Raw genomic sequence first — 22,654 nt, 5'->3', positions numbered from 1 at the left:
ATATCAGTCTGAGAAAACGTTTTGCAAACTCGCTTAGAAGCGTTCGCATGCACCGTTTTGCGTAGACTTTTAGATTATTTCACAAACTCGCTTTATAAGCGTTCGTGTAAACGAATCATTTTAATAACGTTTTAAGAATCATGTATCAAAAACGTTTTGCGATAATGCTATAGAGCAATCTTCAAATCGTTATGAGATAGATAATAAACATTTCGCGGAAGTGCTATAAAGCAAATCGCAAACACCGTTCCAAAACCGTTTACAATTCCTTGAATAAACCGTTTCATATAAATATTTTTTCAATCTGATAAAGCTTATGAACAGAAGCGATTCAGAGTTAAGATTGTAGAAGCCGGAAACCAAATTGAAACAAAAATAATTAATAAAGCGATATTAAGCAAACACCGTTCCAAAACCATTTACAATTCCTTGAATAAACCGTTTCATAAAATTATTTTTTCAATCCGATAAAGCTTATGAACAGAATCGATTCAGAGTTAAGATTGTAGAAACCGGAAACCGAATTGAAATAAAAATAATTAATAAAATGATATTAAGGAAATAAATGATTGTAAAACTCGAATAGAAACCGAGAAGACAACCATTTTCAGAAACGGATATGGAGTCGAGATACAATTTTTTTCCTTTAACTCTGAATATTTACTCTGTAGTGAGCGAAACTGTACGAATATCGAATTTTAGAATACAACCATGGCAGACGATCGTAGAAGCCGTTATTCCGATGGTCGATAAGCAGAATATGGATTTCGGTGGCCGGAGGGCCAATAAGAGACGTGGACGAGTAGAGGATTTAGTCATGGCCAATAAGAGACGTGGACAATTTTCATGATGATTAAATGTATGTGATAATATTCATGCTAATTATTTTTGAGACGATATGAATTTCAAATATATAAAAAGTTAAAGCATAAAATAGGTACATATAAGGTTATTTTATTAATTGTCTAAATATATGTAATTATTTTTAATTAATACAAATCATAAGTTCATGGGTTAATTTGCAAAATAATATTATCTTATAAATTAAAAGGTGTGTTGGAAGATATATATTGCATAGTACAGGAAGAAAAAATAGTGAAGCACCATGGAATGAATTATCATAAAACAGAAAAATGTAACTGAAGAAAACAATACGAATATATAACATGGTCAAATAGTATTGAAAATATGTGGAGGGTTTTTCAGGGATCACTTGTTAAATAGAGCTAAATAACTTCATGGAATATGATTACAAAATGTAAAAAAAAAAAGTCTTTCTTAAATATTTTTTCTACCATAAAAATATTAATATAAATAATTAAATTCTGAATCTGAAAATGCCCATATAATAGTAAATTTGGTTATAATTTAATAAATATTATTAAAACAGTGTATATAATTGTTTTTATTTTGTAGTGCGTGAATAATTAAAAGTATAAACATATACACTATAGATTGTATAAAAAATATTAAAATAGTTTTGATAGTTATTTACTAAATTTAGGATGTTCTTATGTTAATGAAGTACTAATTTTACACCCACCCACTTAAGCTTTTATATACGTACTACAGCTTAATTGTTCTAATGGTGGATAAATAAATAAATAAAATAATATAAATATATTTTAAAATTTATTATCAAATTTAAATAATTAATTATTTCTTACTACAACTTTTACTTTTTATTATTTCCTTCGAATTTGTATATTTGTTTCACCATTAAAAGCATGAAAATGTAATTTGTTTTTACTTGTCTAGTATTATTTATAAACTTAAATGTTTGTTTGAATTTTGTATATGTTAAGACCAAATAAATTATGTTATCTGATAATCAGAGTTTTATTAATAAATGAACTAATTAATTTTAAATATATAATTTTACATTGAATTTACTAAACATTAATTGATTAGTTTTATATTAATAATTTAATATATCTTACTATTAAATATAAATAACTATATTTATTATATATTTAAATTTATTAACTTATATTCATATAGAAGAAAATCTCTATTGTAAGTATAAATATAGAAAGATCAAGTCATTTATCTAAATACTGCACAGAATTAGGTTATTTTGTGAATGTATCTTACATTTATTATAGCTCAAGAAGAAAAATTATATTTAACTTTGTTTATTCAATCGATTTATTTTTTTATTATCTATAAACCGGATCCAAAACAGTTTTTTGTATAAGACACATAACCATTTTCTTATAACTCAAAGTTTAGTACAGATGTATTTGAATAAACTTAGTACTAATAATTAGTAGAAAATATTAGAATGGGGCACATATCACACCCCTCCTAGATAATATACTGGTGGGATGTTATTATTTAATATTCTAAAAAGAAATTATTCATTCATAACTTAACTCTCATAGTAAATATACGGGTCAATGACTCAATGGGCTTACTGATCTATGTGAAAAGTTAAATTTAAGTGTCAAAAGGTGAAAAACAAAATAAGGTTGCTTCAAAAGTGAATACAACTCGAAATTACGAAGTTCAAAAAAGTTTTTAACATTTTCCATAAATGGCGATTTCTTGAAGGTTAATATTTACTTTGAGTTCCAGAATTTCATACATTTACAATTTTCTATCCCCTCTTTTCCATAGATTTTAGGGCTAGAGAGAAGTGAATTTTGAGTGAACACGCAATAAATGAACATTCACGTACATGCAAGCATATGTATCTATTTATCTTACTATAGAAAACATATGAGAAAGAAATTACCTGAATTGGTATAAAATCAAATTCTAAATATTTTAAATTTGCATAATTATTATTAGTTACTTAGTAGCATTTAATTTTTGACCTAACAGTTACCCATATAAGAACATTCATGATTCTTGAAGTCTTAATTGTTGTTGGTGTGATGATTTTAACTTTTCTTAAATTTTTTGTTATTGGTGTAATGATTTTGTAATTCAATCTTTGTTAAATAAACATTCTTACGCTTATTTTTCAATTTCTACCAAGACAAGAAATGTTATACTATTTAGCATATTTTTTTGATGAATACACATTGATCAGTTCTTGCCAAAAAAAATAAATAAGGAAAAGCATATTTATATAGGAAATCAAATTGAACGATGACACTATAGCACATCTAAAATGACAAAGCCCAGACTTTTCGAATACATGTAACATGTCTTTCAAAAAAGCTAAGACCACGGAAATATATTTTTATTGACATATCTTACTGTTCACATAGACCTTCCAACACATCATTTACATACTAGTTATATGGAATAATACATTACATAAAAAATAAAAAAAAATTAATATGAATCTATGAAAATCCATGACAATCTATAAAAATTGTATAGATTCTATAAATATGGATGGATATTTGTATAACGCCTGACCGCCCACGGCTAATGGGCCATCCACGCCCGCTCTCTCGGTCCGTGGGTTCCATCCCATCTGACGGTCGGTCTGTTAATTTTTTCAAGGTTCGAAATCATTGTTTACTGACCCTGCAATCACCACCCGACCTTTTTCTGTGCTTTGGCTTCACTCGCACGCTATCGCAAATCACTTCCCGATAGGTCACCCATTCTTCCACTACTCCAGCTGAAGCACACTTAACTCTGAAGTTCTTTTAGGACGTGCTCCGGAAAAGGTAAGTTAACTTTGGTGACATAGGTAGACAAATCAATTCTCTTAAGTCTTTTCACATATCACAACTCGGGATGTTATAATTCACCCCCTCTCAAAGAACGCAACGTTTTCGTTGCGCCCCACGACAGGTCTCAAGACGCCTCTCAGGTCAGAACTGAGATGGCTAACCAGCTCTGATACTAATTATAACGCCCTGCCCGCCCACGGCTAATGGGCCATCCACGTCCGCTCTCTCGGTCCGTGGGTTCCATCCCATCTGACGGTCGGTCCGTTAATTTTTTTAAGGCTCGAAATCATTGTTTACTGACCCTGCAATCACCACCCGACCTTTCCCCGTGCTTTGGTCTCACTCGCACGCTATCGCGAATCACTTCTTGATAGGTCACCCATCTTTCCACTACTCCAGCTCAAGCACGCTTAACTCTGGAGTTCTTTCAGGATGTGCTCCGGAAAAGATAAGTCAACTTTGGTGACATAGGTTAACAAATCAATTCTCTTGAACCTTTTCACATATCACAACTCGGGATGTTACAATTTGTTAAAGGCCAGGAAATCTTTTTCAGCTTTTTAAAAATCTGTCAACTTTTGAAATCAACAAAATCTACATAAATCACTCTCTCAATAACCTTTCTAATAAGTCTTAATATTCGATTGAATGATTATTAAAATATTTTCTCCAGAAAATCAGCAATTACTGTATTAAAAATTCTATTTGGCAGGAGATTTGTGACAAACTATTTTTTTGTGTGTGACTAAACTGTCAAAACACGTGTATATAAACACTGCATAATATTACAATATGGTGGTAGTTGGACTGAAATCTTAAATAAATGTTTCTACTGTTTTTAGTAGATGATATTTTGAAGATTTTTTTCTTTCAAATTAGATAAAGTTTTTAATTTATTATGTAAAATTTATTGATTTTTATGTTGTATGTCCTTCTAAATTATACAAAATATTGTTCTATTAATTAAATTATGATTAGTTATATATTTATGATGTTTTATTTAGAAATATGTAAAATTAAATATTTTCTTAGTTTGTATTCACAAATTTAAAGTGTCAGATAAAAGAAAATGGAGGAAGTAGAGTTTTATTCAGGATAACTTTTAATTTACTATATTCTACCCGGTTAATTAAAATGGACAATTTACTATGGGTACGACTTGTAGGCGTGATTAAAAGTTATAACCTAGTTGGGAAATGGGAAGCGAGATGATTTGACAAACACAAGACACTGTTTGGTTTCAGAGACTTCCTTTAAGCATCAAAACACAATCAAAAGCGAAGCCTCTTGAGTTACTGCAAATAGAGAATATTATTACTCTTTTGCGACTTGTCAGTTTTCAGATATTCTTCTCACATGTACATATTATTTTCACGGTAAACAAAGCCTTAAATAAGAAACCCTGATTGGACTTTTGATCTGACTCTACTTCACTCTTTCTATTTCTTTATTTTCAGTCATCATGTCTCTCTAACCCTTAACGTCTTTCTACTTCACCCTTTGTGTGTTGCATTTTCTCACATCTTTGAACATTGAATATGTTTTGTTTTAACGAGGCCGAGTTGCTATTCATGATTTAAATCGATAACTATATATTAGTGACATGTTTCATACAACAACATGAAAACAACATTGAATACGGGTGACACAGTTTATTCGTTTACAATTAACAACGTCAATTAGGTATATAGCCTATTTCTGCTATAACATTATGGGCGCAAATTCTTATTTTCTGTCCACAAAAAAAAGAAACGTTATGACAAACCGCTCGATCACATCACATGTATCTTGATTATAAAAAAGTATTCGCATATTTATTTATTTTTATTTGCTAAACATATTTCCTATTTCTAATTCTCACTTTTATGAACGTCTACTTCTTATTTTTTTTCTTTATAATCTTCTGTTTAGAAACTACTTTCTTTTGACCAAAAAAAAGAGAAACTACTTTCGTTTTTCCAAAACTACGTTCATATATTTCTTTTTAAAACTAACGTTCTTATTTTTTTTTAACAACCGAAATTTATTATATTATTAGAACTTGATACAAATACATAATTCAAATGAAATAAAAAACAACAAAAAATATAGTAAAATGATTAGAAGACAATAATAGATCAAGTGATATAAAGCATCGATCTTCTTTATTTGTAGAGTATTAACTCTAATATTCTTCTTACGAACATTAGATCTTCGTCGCATCATTAACATCAACTTCCTTTGTTGTATTATGTTAGCCTTGACCCAAATTAGAGGTATAAATATTCTCTGGTAAAGAATTCAATGCATTGATTCAACCGTGAAGAATAAAGTCTAAGAGCATCTCCAATGTACACCTCTATATTTTTCTCTAAAATAGAGATCTCTATTATAGAGGTAAAAATGCTCCAATGTATGTCTCTATAATAGAGTTTCTTTATTTTAGATGAAAATACAGAGGAAAGTTACTTTTTGCCTCTATATTTAGAGGTGGAAATAACATATCTCTATATTTTTTCCTATAAATAGAGGAACTCTATTATAGAGGCATACATTGAAGCATTTTCACCTTTATAATAGAGTTTCTCTATTTTAGGGGAAAATATAGAGATAAAAATAGAGGTGGATTGCAGATGGTCTAAGATGACCAACTTTTAACGACAGTAAGAATGTCGCCATACAACAAAGAGAAAACATCTTTCATCATGTAATGTTGTTTTTTCCATGGTGGTTTCCATGGTTTCAACGCTAGATCAGATTTATCTATATTTTTATACCAAATATATTGTATCAAAATGTAGATTTTAAAAGATTTTTCACCTTTACGTGAAGTAGCTCTTCCATTTCTGATCTCATTGTGTACCTTCTACAATCCGGTTTTTCTATGTATTTTTTTGGTAAAAGCGTTCTTCTTTGTTTTTTTAGTAACTCAAAGCGTTCTTCCATGTTGCACAAGTTTCCCATCTTTTCTTGATGAAACTTTAATTAGTGGACTGTATTAAATCCTATTATATATGTAAAATTTTCGTTTCTAATCCAAATATAATATATGTGATTTCCTCCAACAAAAGTCGTTAAATTAAGGGGCATATACATATATTTCTTCTTCAAACTTGTAGTAGACTAGTAGCAATTGACTGGTTTCCATTTCTAAGAATTTAGAGAACTAACTGTCTAACTTTAAATAAAAACTTTTAAAAATTTGAATAAACACATTTAAAAGAAAGGAAATGATATAATTGGGTTGTTTGAGTTAATAAAATTAAATCTAGAATAACTTGCACAATATTCTTCAAGTATTCTCTGATTTGATCTTCAATGAGTACAATTTGTCTGGCTATTATCAAAAAGAAAAAGAAGAAGAGGAGCGTGCATGTAGATTACGATAAAACTAGAGTTGAAAAAGAAGACGAAGATGTGATCAAGTGTGAAAAGTATTGGAGTAGTCTCTGAATTAATAATGTCGATGCTGGGCATGACAAGATAACTCTGTAGCTCTCAACATTAAGAACCATCACTTCCTCTGCCACCATTTTCACGTTTACCCACACATATACAAACAAAAATTTGTTAGTCAATTGATATAAACAAACTGTTGTTATAACAAGGTTTTTTGGATAGTTGTGCTTGTGGAAGTTTGGTCTAGTTAAAACTGTTCGAATGATACCAAATTCATCCGGTATATATATTGAATACATACTACTTTACAATTTATTAATAAAAGAAATTCAAACTCCTTGAGAAATTTTAGTTGTTTTGGAGTTAACATTTTTCTTGTCTTCTGCATTTGACTGGTTTAGTTTTTTTTTTTTTTTTTTTTGGAAATGGGCTTCTTGACTGGTTTAGTTAGCACACTAGAAAATATAAATAACGTATACTAACTTATTTGAAATAATTTATAGCTCATCATACATTAAAAAATAAATATTAATTTAGATACAAAAAGTTCCCTATTATTTCTATACTTATTGGTGTGTCACACTGTACCTTTTTAACAATAAAGAAACACGTTTTCTTTTTATTCTTCAATATAAAGAAGTTATGTGCTTTGTATAAATTCAGTTTACCTTGGTTTTTGCTTTTAACATATTTCATTTACTCTGCCTATATATAAGTTATTCTTTTATATATAAATATATGCCACTTTACTCTGTTGAATATCAAAAACCCATGCAAGAAGTAGAGAGTGACTAGAGAACTACTTTGTCTTCTCTTTGTTACTTCTTCAAAAGCTATATACATACAATCTCCGCCTCTTTTACCTACGATGAGTTTTGCATAACTTTCACAAAAACTTCCCCAAAAAATCACTAAAAGCTAAATCTTCCTTTTTTTCCCAACCAAAGAAGAAAACTCCAAATCCATTTCAGACAGAGAAAATCTCAAATCCCTTTTTCACCGTATCTTTCACATGCCAAAGCCTAAACATCAAAATGGAAAGAAATATGTTCATCACTAACCCATCTGCACACTTACCGTTCTCTTACACCTTCACCAGTAGCAGCAACAGTAGCACAACCACTAGCACAACCACAGATTCAACCTCCGGTCAGTGGATGGACGGTCGGATTTGGAGCAAGCTACCTCCTTCGCTTCTTGACCGTATCATCGCTTTTCTTCCACCTCCAGCGTTTTTCCGGTCACGTTGCGTCTGCAAGAGATTCTACGGTCTACTTTTCTCCAACACTTTCCTCGAGATATATCTACAACTACTTCCTCCCCGACACAACTGTTTCCTCTTCTTCAAACACAAAACCCTCAAAAGCTACATCTACAAGAGAGGAGGTGGAGGAGGAGCAAACGATGATGGTTCCAATAAAGCTGAAGGCTTCTTGTTTGACCCTAATGAAATCAGATGGTATCGTCTCTCTTTTCCTTACATCCCTTCAGGGTTTTATCCTTCAGGTTCATCTGGAGGGTTGGTGAGTTGGGTCTCTGAAGAAGCTGGTCTCAAAACCATTCTATTATGTAACCCTCTTGTTGGATCCGTGAGTCAGTTGCCACCAATGTCAAGGCCAAGGCTGTTCCCTTCGATAGGTCTCTCAGTAACTCCAACTTCCATTGATGTTACCGTCGCCGGAGACGACCTCATATCTCCTTACGCCGTGAAAAACCTCTCCTCGGAGAGTTTCCACGTTGACGCCGGAGGGTTCTTCTCCCTTTGGGCGATGGTTTCTTCTCTGCCGCGGCTTTGTAGCTTGGAATCAGGTAAGATGGTTTACGTGGGAGGCAAGTTTTATTGTATGAACTATAGCCCTTTTAGCGTTTTGTGCTATGAGGTTACGGGAAACCGTTGGATCAAGATCCAAGCTCCGATGAGGAGATTTCTCCGGTCTCCAAGCTTGTTAGAGAGCAAAGGAAGGCTCGTTCTCGTGGCGGCCGTTGAGAAAAGCAAGCTTAACGTTCCCAAAAGCCTTAGGCTTTGGAGTTTGCAGCAAGATAACGCCACGTGGGTCGAGATCGAAAGGATGCCTCAGCCGCTCTACACACAGTTTGCAGTGGAAGAAGGCGGAAAAGGGTTCGAGTGTGTCGGAAACCAAGAGTTTGTAATGATTGTGTTAAGAAGGGCTTCACTTCAGTTGCTGTTTGATATGGTGAGAAAGAGTTGGTTGTGGGTCCCACCGTGTCCATACTCCCGTGGCAGCAGTGGCGGTGTTGGCTCAGGTGGTTCAGAGGGAGAGGTGCTGCAGGGTTTTGCTTATGACCCGGTACTTACTACACCCGTGGTTAGTCTTCTTGATCAGTTAGCACTTCCATTTCCTGGAGCCTGTTAGTTTTTAGGCTTTTGTCAAGAAACTACGTGCCGTTTCCATTTCTAGCGTTAAGACTACTTGTTGCTTTTAGAAAATTGTGTTGCATTAAAAAAACTATGTTGCTTTATCTTATTGCTTTGTATCCTCTGTTTGTAGCCCTTGTAGTAAGATTATATTTCTAATGTCTAATCTTTGACAACTTCTCACTGGTCTCTCCTCCAATCCACTAGACGGTGCTTCATACCATACGGTACCTCCTATATCTGGTTTACTTATAGTTTAATATTTTCTAATATGAACTAATTCCTTTTTACTCGTTTAAGCTTATTTATACAATGGTGAGTGTTTGTTAGTGCTCTTTTGAAATTTGAATGAGTGTTAAAAAAAAACATCATAAAAGTAGAGGTTAGATTATTATTAAACTGATTAACATGGTCTAGCAATCTCTCCCTAACAACCTCAAGAGAGATGTTCTTCATGACTTCTTCATTCATGGTGAATTGGATCTACCTCCCATGGTTTCTTAACTGCTTGGTCCATTAAATAGTGGCTGAAATCTTTAACTCCAGATCCCTCGAGTCCTAATATCATGAAAGTACCTAGAACACCAAGCAGAAAGAATTTGTTTTTAGTTGCAATTTAAGAGATCCCCGTTCGTTGTTTTGAAACTGACTCTATCTTCTTACGTACCTTTCATATCCTGGAATATTTTGGAACTCCTCAGCAACCTTAAACAGATCTTCCGTCTCAACCAAATCAACTTTATTCATACATAAAATGTGTTTTTGGGTTCGATTGGTTAATGCTGTGACTTTAGTTTTTTTGCTTTCGTTTAGACAGAGATATTTTGGCTGACTTTAATTTTTTCTGTTTTGGTCATTTATTTTCAAAGATATCCAAACTAGTAAATAAATGTTTTTGAAAAATTGATTTCCTAATATATTTTAAATTTTTAGCTCTAAATTCATTTTTAAAAGCTAAATCGATAGAGATCTTTCTTCAAATGTTAATAGAAAACTGCCGGAGCGAACGGTTATGGCGATTCTAGAGGCGATTGGAAAACGGTTACAATTCATGCAATGGCTCACCACGATCATGTTGGTTGAGCATGATTCTGATGGCGATGAGTGGCACAACAACCCATGTTCTACCCACACGATGCCCTGTTTCCCCATGTTCAGAATAACTTCTCAACATGATGACGTATTAAGTAAGAGATTTAGTAGAAGTGCCTATAAAAGAGAATGGAACTTCTATCTTCTTCGTACTATTGATGAATTCCTTTCAGAATATCTACATTATCTTTTCAAGCAAAATACGCAAAACACGATGACAGACAATCTCAGACGTGCCATGCAAGACATCGACTTAGGAAGTGAGGACGCTCCCTTTGTTCTTCCCCCTGAAGTGGTGAGACAAGCAGCGGCAGAGAACCGTTTCATCCTTATTGGACGTCCCTCTATGCCTCGTCGACAAAATTTGCGCAACCTTGTTGCCACCATGCCTCGGGTTTGGGGATTGGAAGGACTTGCTCGTGGTCGTGTTATAGAGGGGAGAAGATTCCAATTTTTTTTCCCTTCCGAGGAAGCGATGGATACGGTGGTTCGACGTGGGCCTTGGGCGTATGCAGATAGGATGATTGTCCTTCAACGGTGGACACCTCTGATGGACATGGCGTTGCTCAATTTTATCCCGTTCTGGATCCAAGTGAGGGGTATTCCGCTCCAGTACATGAACCGGGAAGTGATTCTGCATATTGCTCGTGCTATGGGTCATCAATATATCCAGATGGAGTATAATGAAGAAACAGGAGGACAGATGGAGTTTGTGCGGTTTCGTCTTAACTGGGACATCACACAACCACTCAAGTTTCAGAGAAACTTCCAGTTTACTCCTGGTATCAATACTCTCCTTCGTTTTCAGTATGAGCGATTGAGAGGTTTCTGTGAAGTTTGCGGTCTTATCACACATGATTCGGGTCGCTGCTTAAATCCGAATGGAGGACCTGAGGAAGGGCCAGACGATGGAGATGATGGAGCAGATGATCATATGAATGAGGCTGAACATCAGGGCAACCCTGGAGTACATATTGAAGAAATCAACGAGGAGGAGGCGAACGAGGGAGATCAAGATCATTTACGTGAAGTACAAGAAGAGCACCAGCCTGCTGAGATTCAAAGTCCTGAAGATGAAGTGACTGAAGAAGTAATGAGTCCAGAAGAAGAGCCACATGATGATGATTGGCTGTGGGCTGGTGTAGCTATGCCTAACATGTATTCCGACGATATCAACTCAGAAGAGATGTTCTCTATTTCTCCGTTTGCAGAATGCTCTGATGGTCGTGCTTCTCTGAAGAGAAAGACATGGTTGGAATAAGCAAATGGGAATAACACCAAGTTCAGGCGTATTGAGAAAGGGGAATCAAGTGCTGCGCATGGTGGAAGGAAAGAGACTATGACGGAGGAGAGAGTACAAGAAGGAACTGCAGAAGCGCAGACTGATGGCAACATATTGGGAGGCACAGTGGGCCCTGAACCACCACTGCCGCCATGAGGACAGCCTGTTGGAACTGTCGAGGTCTAGGCAATGACTCGACAGTTCGACGCCTTAAAGAGATACATAAAAAGTATCTCTTGGACATCATCTGCCTTTCAGAGACAAAGCAAGGAAACGATCTAGTGCGAGATGTTGGGGCACAATTAGGTTTCCAAAATTATGTTTCAGTTCCTCCTAATGGTAGTAGCGGTGGTCTTGTTATCTTTTGGAACCCAATGTTCAGCTTTCTGTTTTAAGTCAATCACCTAATCTCATCGACTGTAAAGTCAGTTTCAATGAAGTTTCTTCTTTCTATTTCACGTTTGTATATGGTCATCCGGTTTCCTCACTACGCCATTACACATGGGAGAGACTTGACCGATGGGGAATAAATAGAAGAAATAAACCCTGGTTACTTCTTGGTGATTGGAATGAAATTCTTGGTAACCATGAGAAGATTGGAGGTCGTCTCAGACCGGCTGCATCTTTCCAGACATTTCGAACTTTAGTACGCAGTCTTGATCTTGTGGATCTTAAGTCGGTGGGAAACAGATTTTCTTGGGTAGGAAAAAGAGGAGATCATCATGTGCAATGTTGTCTTGACAGAACAATGGCTAATGGTGAATGGCTTAATGATTTTCCTGCATCAGAAACTGAATTCTTGGAAATAGGAGAATCAGATCATAGGTCTTTGGTGACTTTTGTTTCTCATGATATAGAAGAACCAAGGAGACTGTTTCGCTTTGATAATCGTTTGTGTCAGAAGGAGGGGTTTAAAGAGACAATATCAAGAGGCTGGAAAGGATCCGTGCAATCACAACTGATGAACCTCCCTCTTGCTCAACGTCTGATTAAATGTCGATCTCAAATTTCTACATGGAAAAGATTAAACCGTGTTAATGCAGAAGAACGTATACAGTTGCTTCGGGGTAAACTAGATAGAGCAGTCTGCTCGGCAGCTACAACTGCACAGGAGAAAAACCTCATTATGGAAGACCTCAACCAAGCATATGTAGAAGAAGAAATGTATTGGAAACAAAAGAGCAGAGTTATGTGGTTAAGAGCTGGTGACCGCAACACGTCCTACTTTCACTCAATTACAAAAGCCAGGCGAATTAGAATGAATCTCACCTTTATACAAGATGATCATGGAGTTATACAGAGAGGCCACAAAAACATAGCTAAAGTGGCGGAAGACTATTTCCAGAGACTTTATTCATCAACAGCGGATCCTTCAACACACTTTTCTAAAGTGTTTCAAGGTTTCCAGGCAAGAGTAACAGATGAAGTAAATACAGAACTAATTGCTAGAGTGACAGAGGAAGAGATCCAAGCTGCTATGTTTGACATTGGAGGGCATAGAGCCCCAGGGCCTGATGGTTTTTCTGCTATTTTCTACCATAACTATTGGGAGGAGATTAAGTCGGACGTAATTTCCGAGATTATTCAGTTTTTTGATAATGGCAATCTTGATAGTCGACTGAATCACACACATCTTTGCTTAATTCCAAAAGTATATCCTCTGACTGGTATGACTGAGTTTAGGCCTATTGCATTATGTAATGTGGCCTATAAAATCATTTCTAAGGTCCTGGTGAATAGGTTGAAGAAGCATCTGTCTGGCCTTATTACAGAGAATCAAGCCGCTTTCATTCCGGGAAGAATGATTACTGATAATATCATTCTTGCTCATGAGGTGTTCCACAGTCTAAAGGTCAGAAAGAGACAATCTAAATCATATATGGCTGTGAAAACAGATATTACTAAAGCTTATGATAGGCTTGAATGGAATTTCCTGGAAGAAACAATGAGGCGAATGGGATTTCATGATAAGTGGATTACCTGGATTATGAAGTGTATAAGTTCAGTTACTTTTTCTGTGCTCATCAATGGATCACCAGAGGGTTTTATCACACCGCAAAGGGGCATACGACAAGGAGATCCTCTATCACCGTATCTGTTTATTTTGTGTGCTGAAGTTTTATCACACCTAATGAATCAGGCTCAGTTCAGTCGGAGACTCCTAGGCGTAAAAATATCAAATCAAGCGCCAGCCATCAACCACCTGCTCTTTGCAGATGATTCTTTGTTCTTCTCTTTGGCTAATGCAAGATCAGGGACGCAACTTAAAAAGATATTAGAGTTATATGAACAAGTATCTGGTCAGGCTATTAACCTTACGAAGTCATCTATTACTTTTGGGAGTAAGGTTTCACAAGGTGTCAAGACGCAAATGAGAAACATCCTAGGGATACACAATGATGGTGGAATGGGCAAGTATCTTGGACTACCTGAGCAATTTGGTAGAAAAAAGAGTGAAATGTTTGCATACATTATAGACAAAGTCAAGAAAGTAACACAAGGATGGCATCAGAGATATCTATCACATGGAGGAAAAGAAGTTTTACTTAAAGCAATCGCTCTAGCTATGCCTATCTATTCCATGAATGTCTTTAGATTGACTAAAGAAATTTGTGAGGAAATTAATGGAATATTAGCTCGCTTCTGGTGGAGTTCAGGAGATAAGAAGAGCATTCACTGGTTCTCCTGGGATCGGATTTGTCTACCAAAGAAAGAAGGGGGGCTGGGCTTTCGCGATTTAGCAAATTTCAATCAAGCTTTACTGGGAAAGCAAGTTTGGAGGATCATGCAGCATCCTGAGTGTTTAATGGCTAGAGTGTTGAAGGCTCGGTATTTTCCAGACGGAAACATACTTACTGCGGTACTCAAAAAGAAGGCATCGTATGCTTGGAAATCACTTTTACATGGAAGAGATTTAGTCAAGCAAGGGTTGCGGGTTATTATTGGTAATGGATCAACGGTCAGCACTTGGATTGACCCTTGGATACCATGTCATCCACCACGACCCCCGAGATCTAATGGAAATGGTTTTGGATTCTCCACAGTGGATCAACTTTTGACAACAGATGGAAGTCGATGGGATGAAAACAAGCTTCGTATGGTTATCGTTGATGAAGATGTTCAAAAGATTCTAAATCTCAAGGTCAGTTCCAGAGCAAATTTAGACTTGTTGGGATGGCAATACAATGGAGATGGATTATACTCGGTGAAATCTGGATATTGGCTTAGTACACACTTACCAACTAATCCGATAATTCAGCTAATACCTGGAAATACACTACTCAAACAGAAGATATGGAAGACAAGGATCCCGTCCAAGCTACAACACTTTCTATGGAAAATGACTTCACAAAGTTTAGCTACAAGCTATAATCTCAAAAGACGACATATAATCAATGATGCACAATGCAAAAGATGCTGTCAGGGAGAAGAAACAGAACAACACATTTTCTTTGATTGCACCTATGCGAAAGCCATGTGGAGAGCCTCAGGAGTGTCAAATTTAATAATCAATAGCTCCACGACTTCGTTTGAGGAGAAGATCGAAGAATGTATCAGATGTAGTGCATCTACAACTTTGACTCACCTACACGATTTACCCATTTGGATTCTGTGGAGACTATGGAAGAGTAGAAATCTCCTTATATTTCAGACAAAACACGTACCGTGGAGAGTTCTGCTGCAGCAAGCAAAAAAAGATGCAAAAGAATGGCGAGATAACAATGTCCATACTCAAGAATTAACTCCGGGACAACAGAGCAATGTGAATCATTCTCGCAGGAAAATATGGAAGAGACCCAGGGCATGATGGATAAAATGTAATACTGATGGCTCTTTCGTCAATAATCTAATTGAAAGTAAAGCTGGTTGGATTTTTAGAGATCATCGAGGTCAATACTGTGGCGCAGGCCAAGCCATTGGGAATAGAGTTAACAACGCTCTTGAGAGTGAACTACAAGGTATTTTAATTGCAATGCAGCACGCGTGGACAAGAGGAGTGAAGCTTTTGATAATAGAAGGAGATTGCAAGAAGGCAATTGATATTTTAAATAAAAAAACTCTGCAGTTTGATACCTATAACTGGATGCGTGATATCAACTGGTGGAAAAACCAGTTTGAGGAAGTCAGATTTGTATGGACTCACCGAGATGCTAACCAAGTGGCTGACTTGTTGGCCAAACAATCGCTACTAGGAAATGATAGATTTTATTATTACAATTATGTTCTTTCTTGTGTAACTCATTACTTACACAGTGACTTTGTAAGTTCGGAACAAGTTTATTAATAATAATCAGGTGTTATAAAAAAAAAAAAAGCTAAATCGATTGTTTCATAGAAAAAATGCATGTCCACGATTTTTACAACCCTTTCCGATCAATCTATTTGTTTAGGATTTACTCCAAATATTTTTTGGGGTAGACGAGTGACGGAGTGAGTGTGCCAGAGAAAGTAATTCGATTGTTTGTAGTTTTTAGACTAATTTTTGGTTTTTATTTTCTCAAAAAACATTTTTTCTCCAATCAAATTTTAGCTTTTAGTTTTTGTTTTTGTAAAAACCATTTCATTTGTTAATCAAGCTTTTTAACAAATAGATTTCCTAAAATTTAGGGAAAATAGTTTTTGAAAAATTTAACCAATTTATGAAAAAAAACCAAAAACCAATTTTTGTTAGCTTTTATGAAAAAAAACGAATTTTTTTTTGAAGAAACTACTATATTTTAATTAATTAATAATTAATAATTAATAATTAATATTTTCATAAAGATAAAATTATCATACAATTTTTGTACTTTAGATATCATTTAAATAATAATCTGAAATACTTTATTTGTGTTTTATATCTCTAAAATAAATTTATATATTTTATAAATAATATTAATTAATTTTAAAATTAGCTATTAATTTCTATAAATAAAATAATTGAATATTTTTAATAATTATTAGTCACATTAAAAATAACTAAAAATTAGAAAACATAATATGGCTTATTCATAAAATATATTGTATTAATCTTGAAAAATAAAAATGGTCATTCATCTTTAAGAAAATACAAATAATTTAAAAAATTATAATTATTTTCAAAATTTGAGTATTTTTATTTTTGTATAATTTATAATATTTATATAAGAAAACTATTGCTATTCAAGTTTTTACAAATTATAAATAATTTATATAAGAAAAATTTCTAAGTAGTTTCAAACTTTTAAGTAATTTTATTTTTGTGTAATTTTATATATATTTTATTTATATTTTCTATAATATAATTTTTAATATAATCACTAAAATATGTTTTTGTATTTTATTTTAAATAATAATCACAATATTTTGATAAATTTTAATTGTAAATATAAATATTTATTGCTATTTTATTGTATTATCTATACTATTATTTATGAAGTGATTTAGCTTATTTGTCATGAATCCATGACTTTAGGTAATTTTAGTTATTTGTCATGTTTTAATTAGGTTTAAGCTGAGTCATTAATTTATTAATAGTTTTTAGTTGAGTCCATATATATCTATATTATTATTTACGAAGTGATTTAGCTTATTATCTATAATTTCCATGATTTTAGGTAGTTTTGCTTATTTGTCATGTTTTAATTAGGTTTAAGCTGAGTCATTAATTTATCAATAGTTTTTAGTTGAGTCCATAATTTATTAATTTAAATAATATAACTATAAAATATGTAATTAGATATATAATTATTTTGATTTTGCTTATTTGTCATGTTTTCCATAATTTTAGTCAATTTTGCTTATTTGTCATGTTTTTATTAGATTCTAGCTTAGTCATTGATTTATTAATAATTTTTAGCTGAATCACTAATTTATTAATTTAAAATAATATCCGTAATGAGTATTATATATAACTAAAACAAATTCTGATTTAATAATATTTAAATTTATATGTTATATTAAAATTCTTATTTTCTTATTTGTCGTATTTTATTAGGTTTTAAGCTTTTATATAGGTCATTGATTTATTATTAGGTTTTAACTGAGTATTTATTAATTTTCACAAAACCCGTAATTAATTTTATATATAAAAAAACACGTATTTTATTTTAATAATATTAAATTTATATGTTATATTAAATAATTAATTATAAACTAATATAATAAAATTGTGAAAATATATTTAAAAATTAAGAGAATTCTTATATATATTGTGTTGCTATCTGAAAACAATATTTTTATTATAAAGTTAAAAAAATAAGATATAAAACAGTTTATAATTAAATATTAGTCAAACAAAAATATTTATATAAAAATATTTTCTAAACTATTTCTAATATATGAGTGTTTTAAAACTTTTAACACAATAATAAGTACATAGTTTGATGAACGTTTTTTGACATATATAAATAATTTGACGTTTGATTTAACTATTTAAAATCATAAATAATAATTTAACTTGTGACTGAGTTCAAAACAAATTTTCTTGTTTTTATTTTAAACCAGTTTAATCCGTGAAACACTATAGCTTCGGTTAGTGACCACTGAAAGAATGAAAAAAATAAAAAATAAAATTTCATTCGAAGAATTGAAAAAATAAAATAAATATGAATTTTTGTTCAATTTGTTCCTTATCAAAATTGCATAGGAAATTTTTTTCTTATAAACTCATTCTTCCATGGAAAATTTAGAAGAAAAAAAGTGGGATATACCATTCAATAATTTGACTAAAATTTCAACATAACTGGTATAAATTTTGAGGAACAAAGAATTCACCATAATTTTTTTCCTTCAACATGTTCACCAATTAGAGTTTTATAATACCGATTTTTGGATTAATAACACATAAAATAATAAGTATTCATAAGATAATTATGTCCGCATGTGCGGACAAAACATCTAGTTTTAAAGTAATGTATTAATTAAGTTTTGAAAAATAAAAAAAATACAGCAAAACCAAAAACCAAAAGCTGAAAACCAAAAACCAAAACTAAAATCTTAAAACAAAAAACTAAAACTAGAAACTATGAAAACAATCGTCACCTAAATATTACAGATTACCACGTTTGTTTCAACAAAATCCACTTTACATATCTAACTTTGCATTCGTTCCATTTGACCCACATTAGCAATTTCTTGGTTCCAATGAGTAGGATACACAAATAAAATTCACTTTAGTTGAGACAGAGTAATAGCTGCTGCATGTATGGTTGATGTAAAGGATGTCACTTTTTTTACTTTGGCCTAAATACTATAAACATGATGCAAACATTTCGAGCGAATCTGTTTTTATATAGTAAACGATAGTCAAAACAAAAAAAAAAACCTTCGAAAAAAATCCCTGAGATCTCTAAAGTAATGAAATGGTAACTAACTCACCAGTCTAAAGACTACATCATATATAGATTGTAATAACTTAAATTCAGAATACAAGTTCAGCCTCTGAAAAACCTGAATAAATGTGAGTGATGAGTTGTAACAAAAGCCCATCATCATCTTCTTGGATGGTTTCTTCGACTCACAGGTTTGGTGCCAAAACTTTTAAAATGCCATCCGCCCAGCAAGCCTACTCTCTGAGATTCGTCTGTCTATGGCTTCATTTATCGAGTTCATCTGCAACCATTTCAGAAACAGCAAAGCCCGGTTCTCAGTAAATAAAAAAGTTCGTCGAAAGGCTAAAAAGAGTTTTCTTTTCTTGTTCCTCGAGACAGTGATTGTGCAAAGGTACCAAACTTTGCATACTTTAATGAAATAAAAAAAAAAGGAGCTGACCTGGTTTGAAACCAAACCTGTTGAGTATGATCTTGTGGACCAAATCACCAATTATTTTTTAATACAATACAAGAGGAAAGAGGATACACAATGAAGAGAGCAAGCAGATACAAACACATTTTTCTTTACTACTTTTTGCAAGTACTATCGCAAGCTACTAAAGAAACCAATGATCAAACATGCTTTACTATTGTTGTCTATGTCCTTAATTCTCTTATTCTAAGCGAAGAAACAATAAACTGAAATAGTAAAGGTACCTCTTAGCACAGAATCAATAGCCTCTGGAGTTAAAGAAAAAGGCATAAATAAAGCCTACCGAATGGGTTAGACGTGCAAAGCAAACGCACCTTTAACTTTAAAAGGGAAATTTCAGAACTTACCTGGCTAGTTTCATCATGCACCTTGTATTTCGGTAAGAACATTCTTCTTTCCTCCTGCAAATACAGTCGAGTCAGATCAAATTGATTCGTTAAATGACATCAATACAACACGTACAGGAGGAAGCTAACCATCGACATTGCTTCATCATCCCATACAAGATAGACCTCATTAGGCTGAGAGGTAGGAGCTTTGTTTGCAATCACAGGAGGTGGACCGATTGAAGGACCACTAGTGTCTGGACCAGAAGCATACGAATGAGGATTAGTCCCACCCACTGCAAAAAAAACATAAGAGAGAGAGAGATTAAGTTTCAAAACCAAAACAAGCTGAGCTAAATCTAAGCAATCGATTCTGAGAACAAAAGACTAAACCTGGAAAAGAGTTATTAGGCGGATATGCATTCACTGAAGCTTGGGAAGGAGTGATGCTATTCACAACAGGGAACAGAGGTTGAGAAACCGGCATTGCGGGAGATGATGAAGGAGTGACTCCATTGGCTACATTAGATGATGTTGGCACAGTCATCCCCATACCATGAACGGGAAAGAGTTGTTGTGGATGATACCCTAAATGGGCAGGTGGATGAACAGAAACCGCTGGATTATGTGGATACCATTGTTGCGGTGGAGGAGGCATAGGCCATGCAGGACCAGGAGGCCGAATAGAAGCACCGGGATAGTACCTATTGACAGAAAATAATATAACATGATCAAAAGTGATAAAATATAAAAAATATCTTAGATAAGAAAACAATAGTGGAACAGTTATTCTAAGCCATAGTTCTATATTGTACAATCTTAAGAGCGAACTAAGGAAAAAAAAAGAACCTTGTGGATCATATTTGGTCAAATTTTAGGACCAGGAAACGAAAAAAGTAGCTATGGATCAAATTATGAAGAAAACAGAGACAACATCCTAAGATCCTACAAGTCACAGCAAAACAGAGAATATAGTGTACATACATAGGTCGCACAGCACCAGGCACTTGTTGAGGTTGATATACCATTCCGTAAGGTCTAGGAACTGCGGCACCAATAGGGACGGAAGGAATCTCAACTTTTGCAATTTTGGCTAGAGACTCTTCCTCTGGCAGAAAACACAGCGTCAGTACACTAACTAATGCAAAATAAAGAAGATGACATGAACAATAATGCAAACAATAATACATGTCAAGTTGTCAAGTCCATTTACCTTCTTCTCCGTAGTGAGCAGCCAAGAGATGAGGTGGGATTCCTTGCATTCCGTATATTTCAATATCAGTTGAATCTCGACCGTCTTTAGCATTAGGAACCCTAATGGGAAAACATATCAAAGTTAGAGCAGTGTATGAAATCAGAAGATGTGATGTGAGAACTATAACATTATGCATCATCTCTAGCTACAAGCCCAAGCCCAAGCAAGAACAGCTACTAAAAGGATCAATTACCCTTTTTAATACACCCAACCAAACCAAGACTTAAAATTCGATATGCAAACACATTGAACCCCCTTGAAATCTCCCTATCAAACAATCAAAAGAGTGGTCCTTTCCGATAATGCAATAAAGATTCAATTTTTTAAATAGAAATCAAAAGATGATCAGGCACATACTTTGTAACGTTCTCTTTATGAACCTGAAGGACATGAATGACCATTCCGCTAGCTGTAGAGAGCTTCTTGTGGCAGGCATGGCACTTGAAGTGTTTCGCTTTCTGGTGCTGCACTAGTATCTTCTCGTCCTCGAACTCTCTGTCGCAGTAATAGCACCACACCTTCTCCGTCGCTCTCTTCTTCTTCTTCCCCATCACCCTGTCTGTTTATCTCACGATTGATCGCTTCCCTCCCTCTCCTTCCGCTCGCTAGGGTTTCTGTTCCCACAATCTATTTGCTTCTGCGATCTCTAGATTCTTCTTCTTTTCTTTTATTTAGAAGACGTGTCATGATAAGATTATTTTTACGGTGCTCATTTGGAAATTTCACCTTTTTATGTAGGGCCAAATTGTAATTCTACTATTTTAGTTCTAACTTGAACATCAGTTTTTTTTCTTTCTTTTAACTCATCAACAAACTTTATATTCACCAAAATTGAGGACAAGGTGGTGTTTAGGGGTGTCAAAAATGAGCTGACAACTCGTTCAACTCAGCTTAGCTCATAGTGAGTTCATATATTTCATGAGCTAACTCAACTCAGTTCATTTATTATATGAAATTTCATATGTAAACTCGAACTCAGATCATCTAGTTAAATGAGCTAACTCGCGATTAAATATAAAAAAATAAATTATATAATATAAAATAAAATAATTTTCATAATATAATTCAAAATTTTGAATATTAGAAATCCAAAACATTAATATTAAACTAGATTCTGACCCGTCCTTATTTTTTTGTTTTACATTTTTTTAGAAATTTAATTTTTATATTTATGTTTTATTAATATTTGTGTTTTTCTTTGTATAATATATTTATTATATGATTAATAAGAGGTTTTAATAATTGTACCACACTTATGTCAATAGATCTTGATGTTGTCTTAATATAATAGATTAAAATAAAATATTTAAATTATAACCCATTTTGTATTAAAATCATTTTTATGCTTTAAACCTTTTTGATACCATTTGTTAAAATTTACTTATATAATTTGATTTTGTTTTTAAAATTGGAATTAATATTTATAAATATATAATATGAATAGTGAATATAATATGATTATTCAGTTGTAGTTGTTACAAAGTTGAGTAAAATGCAAAAGTTGATTCTAATATTAAAAGGTTGTCGACATTTTTTTAGTAGGCT

General features: G+C 33.4%; 3 protein-coding genes across 4 annotated transcripts; 2 read left to right on the top strand and 1 right to left on the bottom strand.

Moving 5' to 3' along the window:
• Positions 1-4,088: 4,088 nt before the first annotated feature.
• Positions 4,089-9,554, top strand: LOC106437439 (protein UNUSUAL FLORAL ORGANS). The gene has a single exon (XM_013878334.3). It carries the CDS (start codon positions 8,048-8,050, stop codon positions 9,386-9,388), a length of 1,341 nt encoding a protein of 446 aa, XP_013733788.2. The 5' UTR covers positions 4,089-8,047; the 3' UTR covers positions 9,389-9,554.
• An 848-nt stretch (positions 9,555-10,402) lies between these two features.
• On the top strand, positions 10,403-11,743 carry LOC106437414. Its single transcript, XM_048766783.1, has one exon. It carries the CDS (start codon positions 10,403-10,405, stop codon positions 11,741-11,743), a length of 1,341 nt encoding a protein of 446 aa, XP_048622740.1.
• Positions 11,744-18,994: 7,251 nt separating this feature from the next.
• LOC106437450 (protein SUPPRESSOR OF FRI 4) lies at positions 18,995-21,769 on the bottom strand. 2 transcript variants are annotated; one of them, XM_013878343.3, is made up of 7 exons: positions 21,467-21,769; positions 21,068-21,168; positions 20,839-20,962; positions 20,248-20,558; positions 20,005-20,150; positions 19,876-19,929; positions 18,995-19,336 (listed from the first exon to the last, which is right to left on the bottom strand). In XM_013878343.3, the coding sequence occupies exons 1-7, from the start codon at positions 21,658-21,660 to the stop codon at positions 19,265-19,267; spliced, it is 1,002 nt and encodes a 333-aa protein (XP_013733797.2). In that variant the 5' UTR covers positions 21,661-21,769; the 3' UTR covers positions 18,995-19,264. The 2 variants fall into 2 exon arrangements, with proteins under 2 accessions (XP_013733797.2, XP_013733796.2); XM_013878342.3 differs by having other exon boundaries at positions 19,028-19,929.
• Positions 21,770-22,654: the final 885 nt, after the last annotated feature.

This window comes from Brassica napus, chromosome C8 (assembly GCF_020379485.1).
Source record: "Brassica napus cultivar Da-Ae chromosome C8, Da-Ae, whole genome shotgun sequence".
NCBI classification, from domain to species: domain Eukaryota; kingdom Viridiplantae; phylum Streptophyta; class Magnoliopsida; order Brassicales; family Brassicaceae; genus Brassica; species Brassica napus.
The sequence above is the reverse complement of the archived record's forward strand: the minus strand, read 5'-3'. Positions and strand labels throughout refer to the sequence as shown.

Bases quoted from the DNA above. Each gene is read 5' to 3' on its own strand.
- LOC106437450 (XM_013878342.3), bottom strand. From the start codon at position 21,660: ATGGGGAAGAAGAAGAAGAGAGCGACGGAGAAGGTGTGGTGCTATTAC. The intron at 20,963-21,067 runs GTAAATGGACTT...GTTTTCTGCCAG, and splicing joins TGCTCACTACGGAGAAGAAG to AGGAAGAGTCTCTAGCCAAA. The intron at 20,151-20,247 runs GTTTAGTCTTTT...TTTTTTTTGCAG, and splicing joins GCCTAATAACTCTTTTCCAG to TGGGTGGGACTAATCCTCAT.
- LOC106437414 (XM_048766783.1), top strand. From the start codon at position 10,403: ATGGCGATTCTAGAGGCGATTGGAAAACGGTTACAATTCATGCAATGG.
- LOC106437439 (XM_013878334.3), top strand. From the start codon at position 8,048: ATGGAAAGAAATATGTTCATCACTAACCCATCTGCACACTTACCGTTC.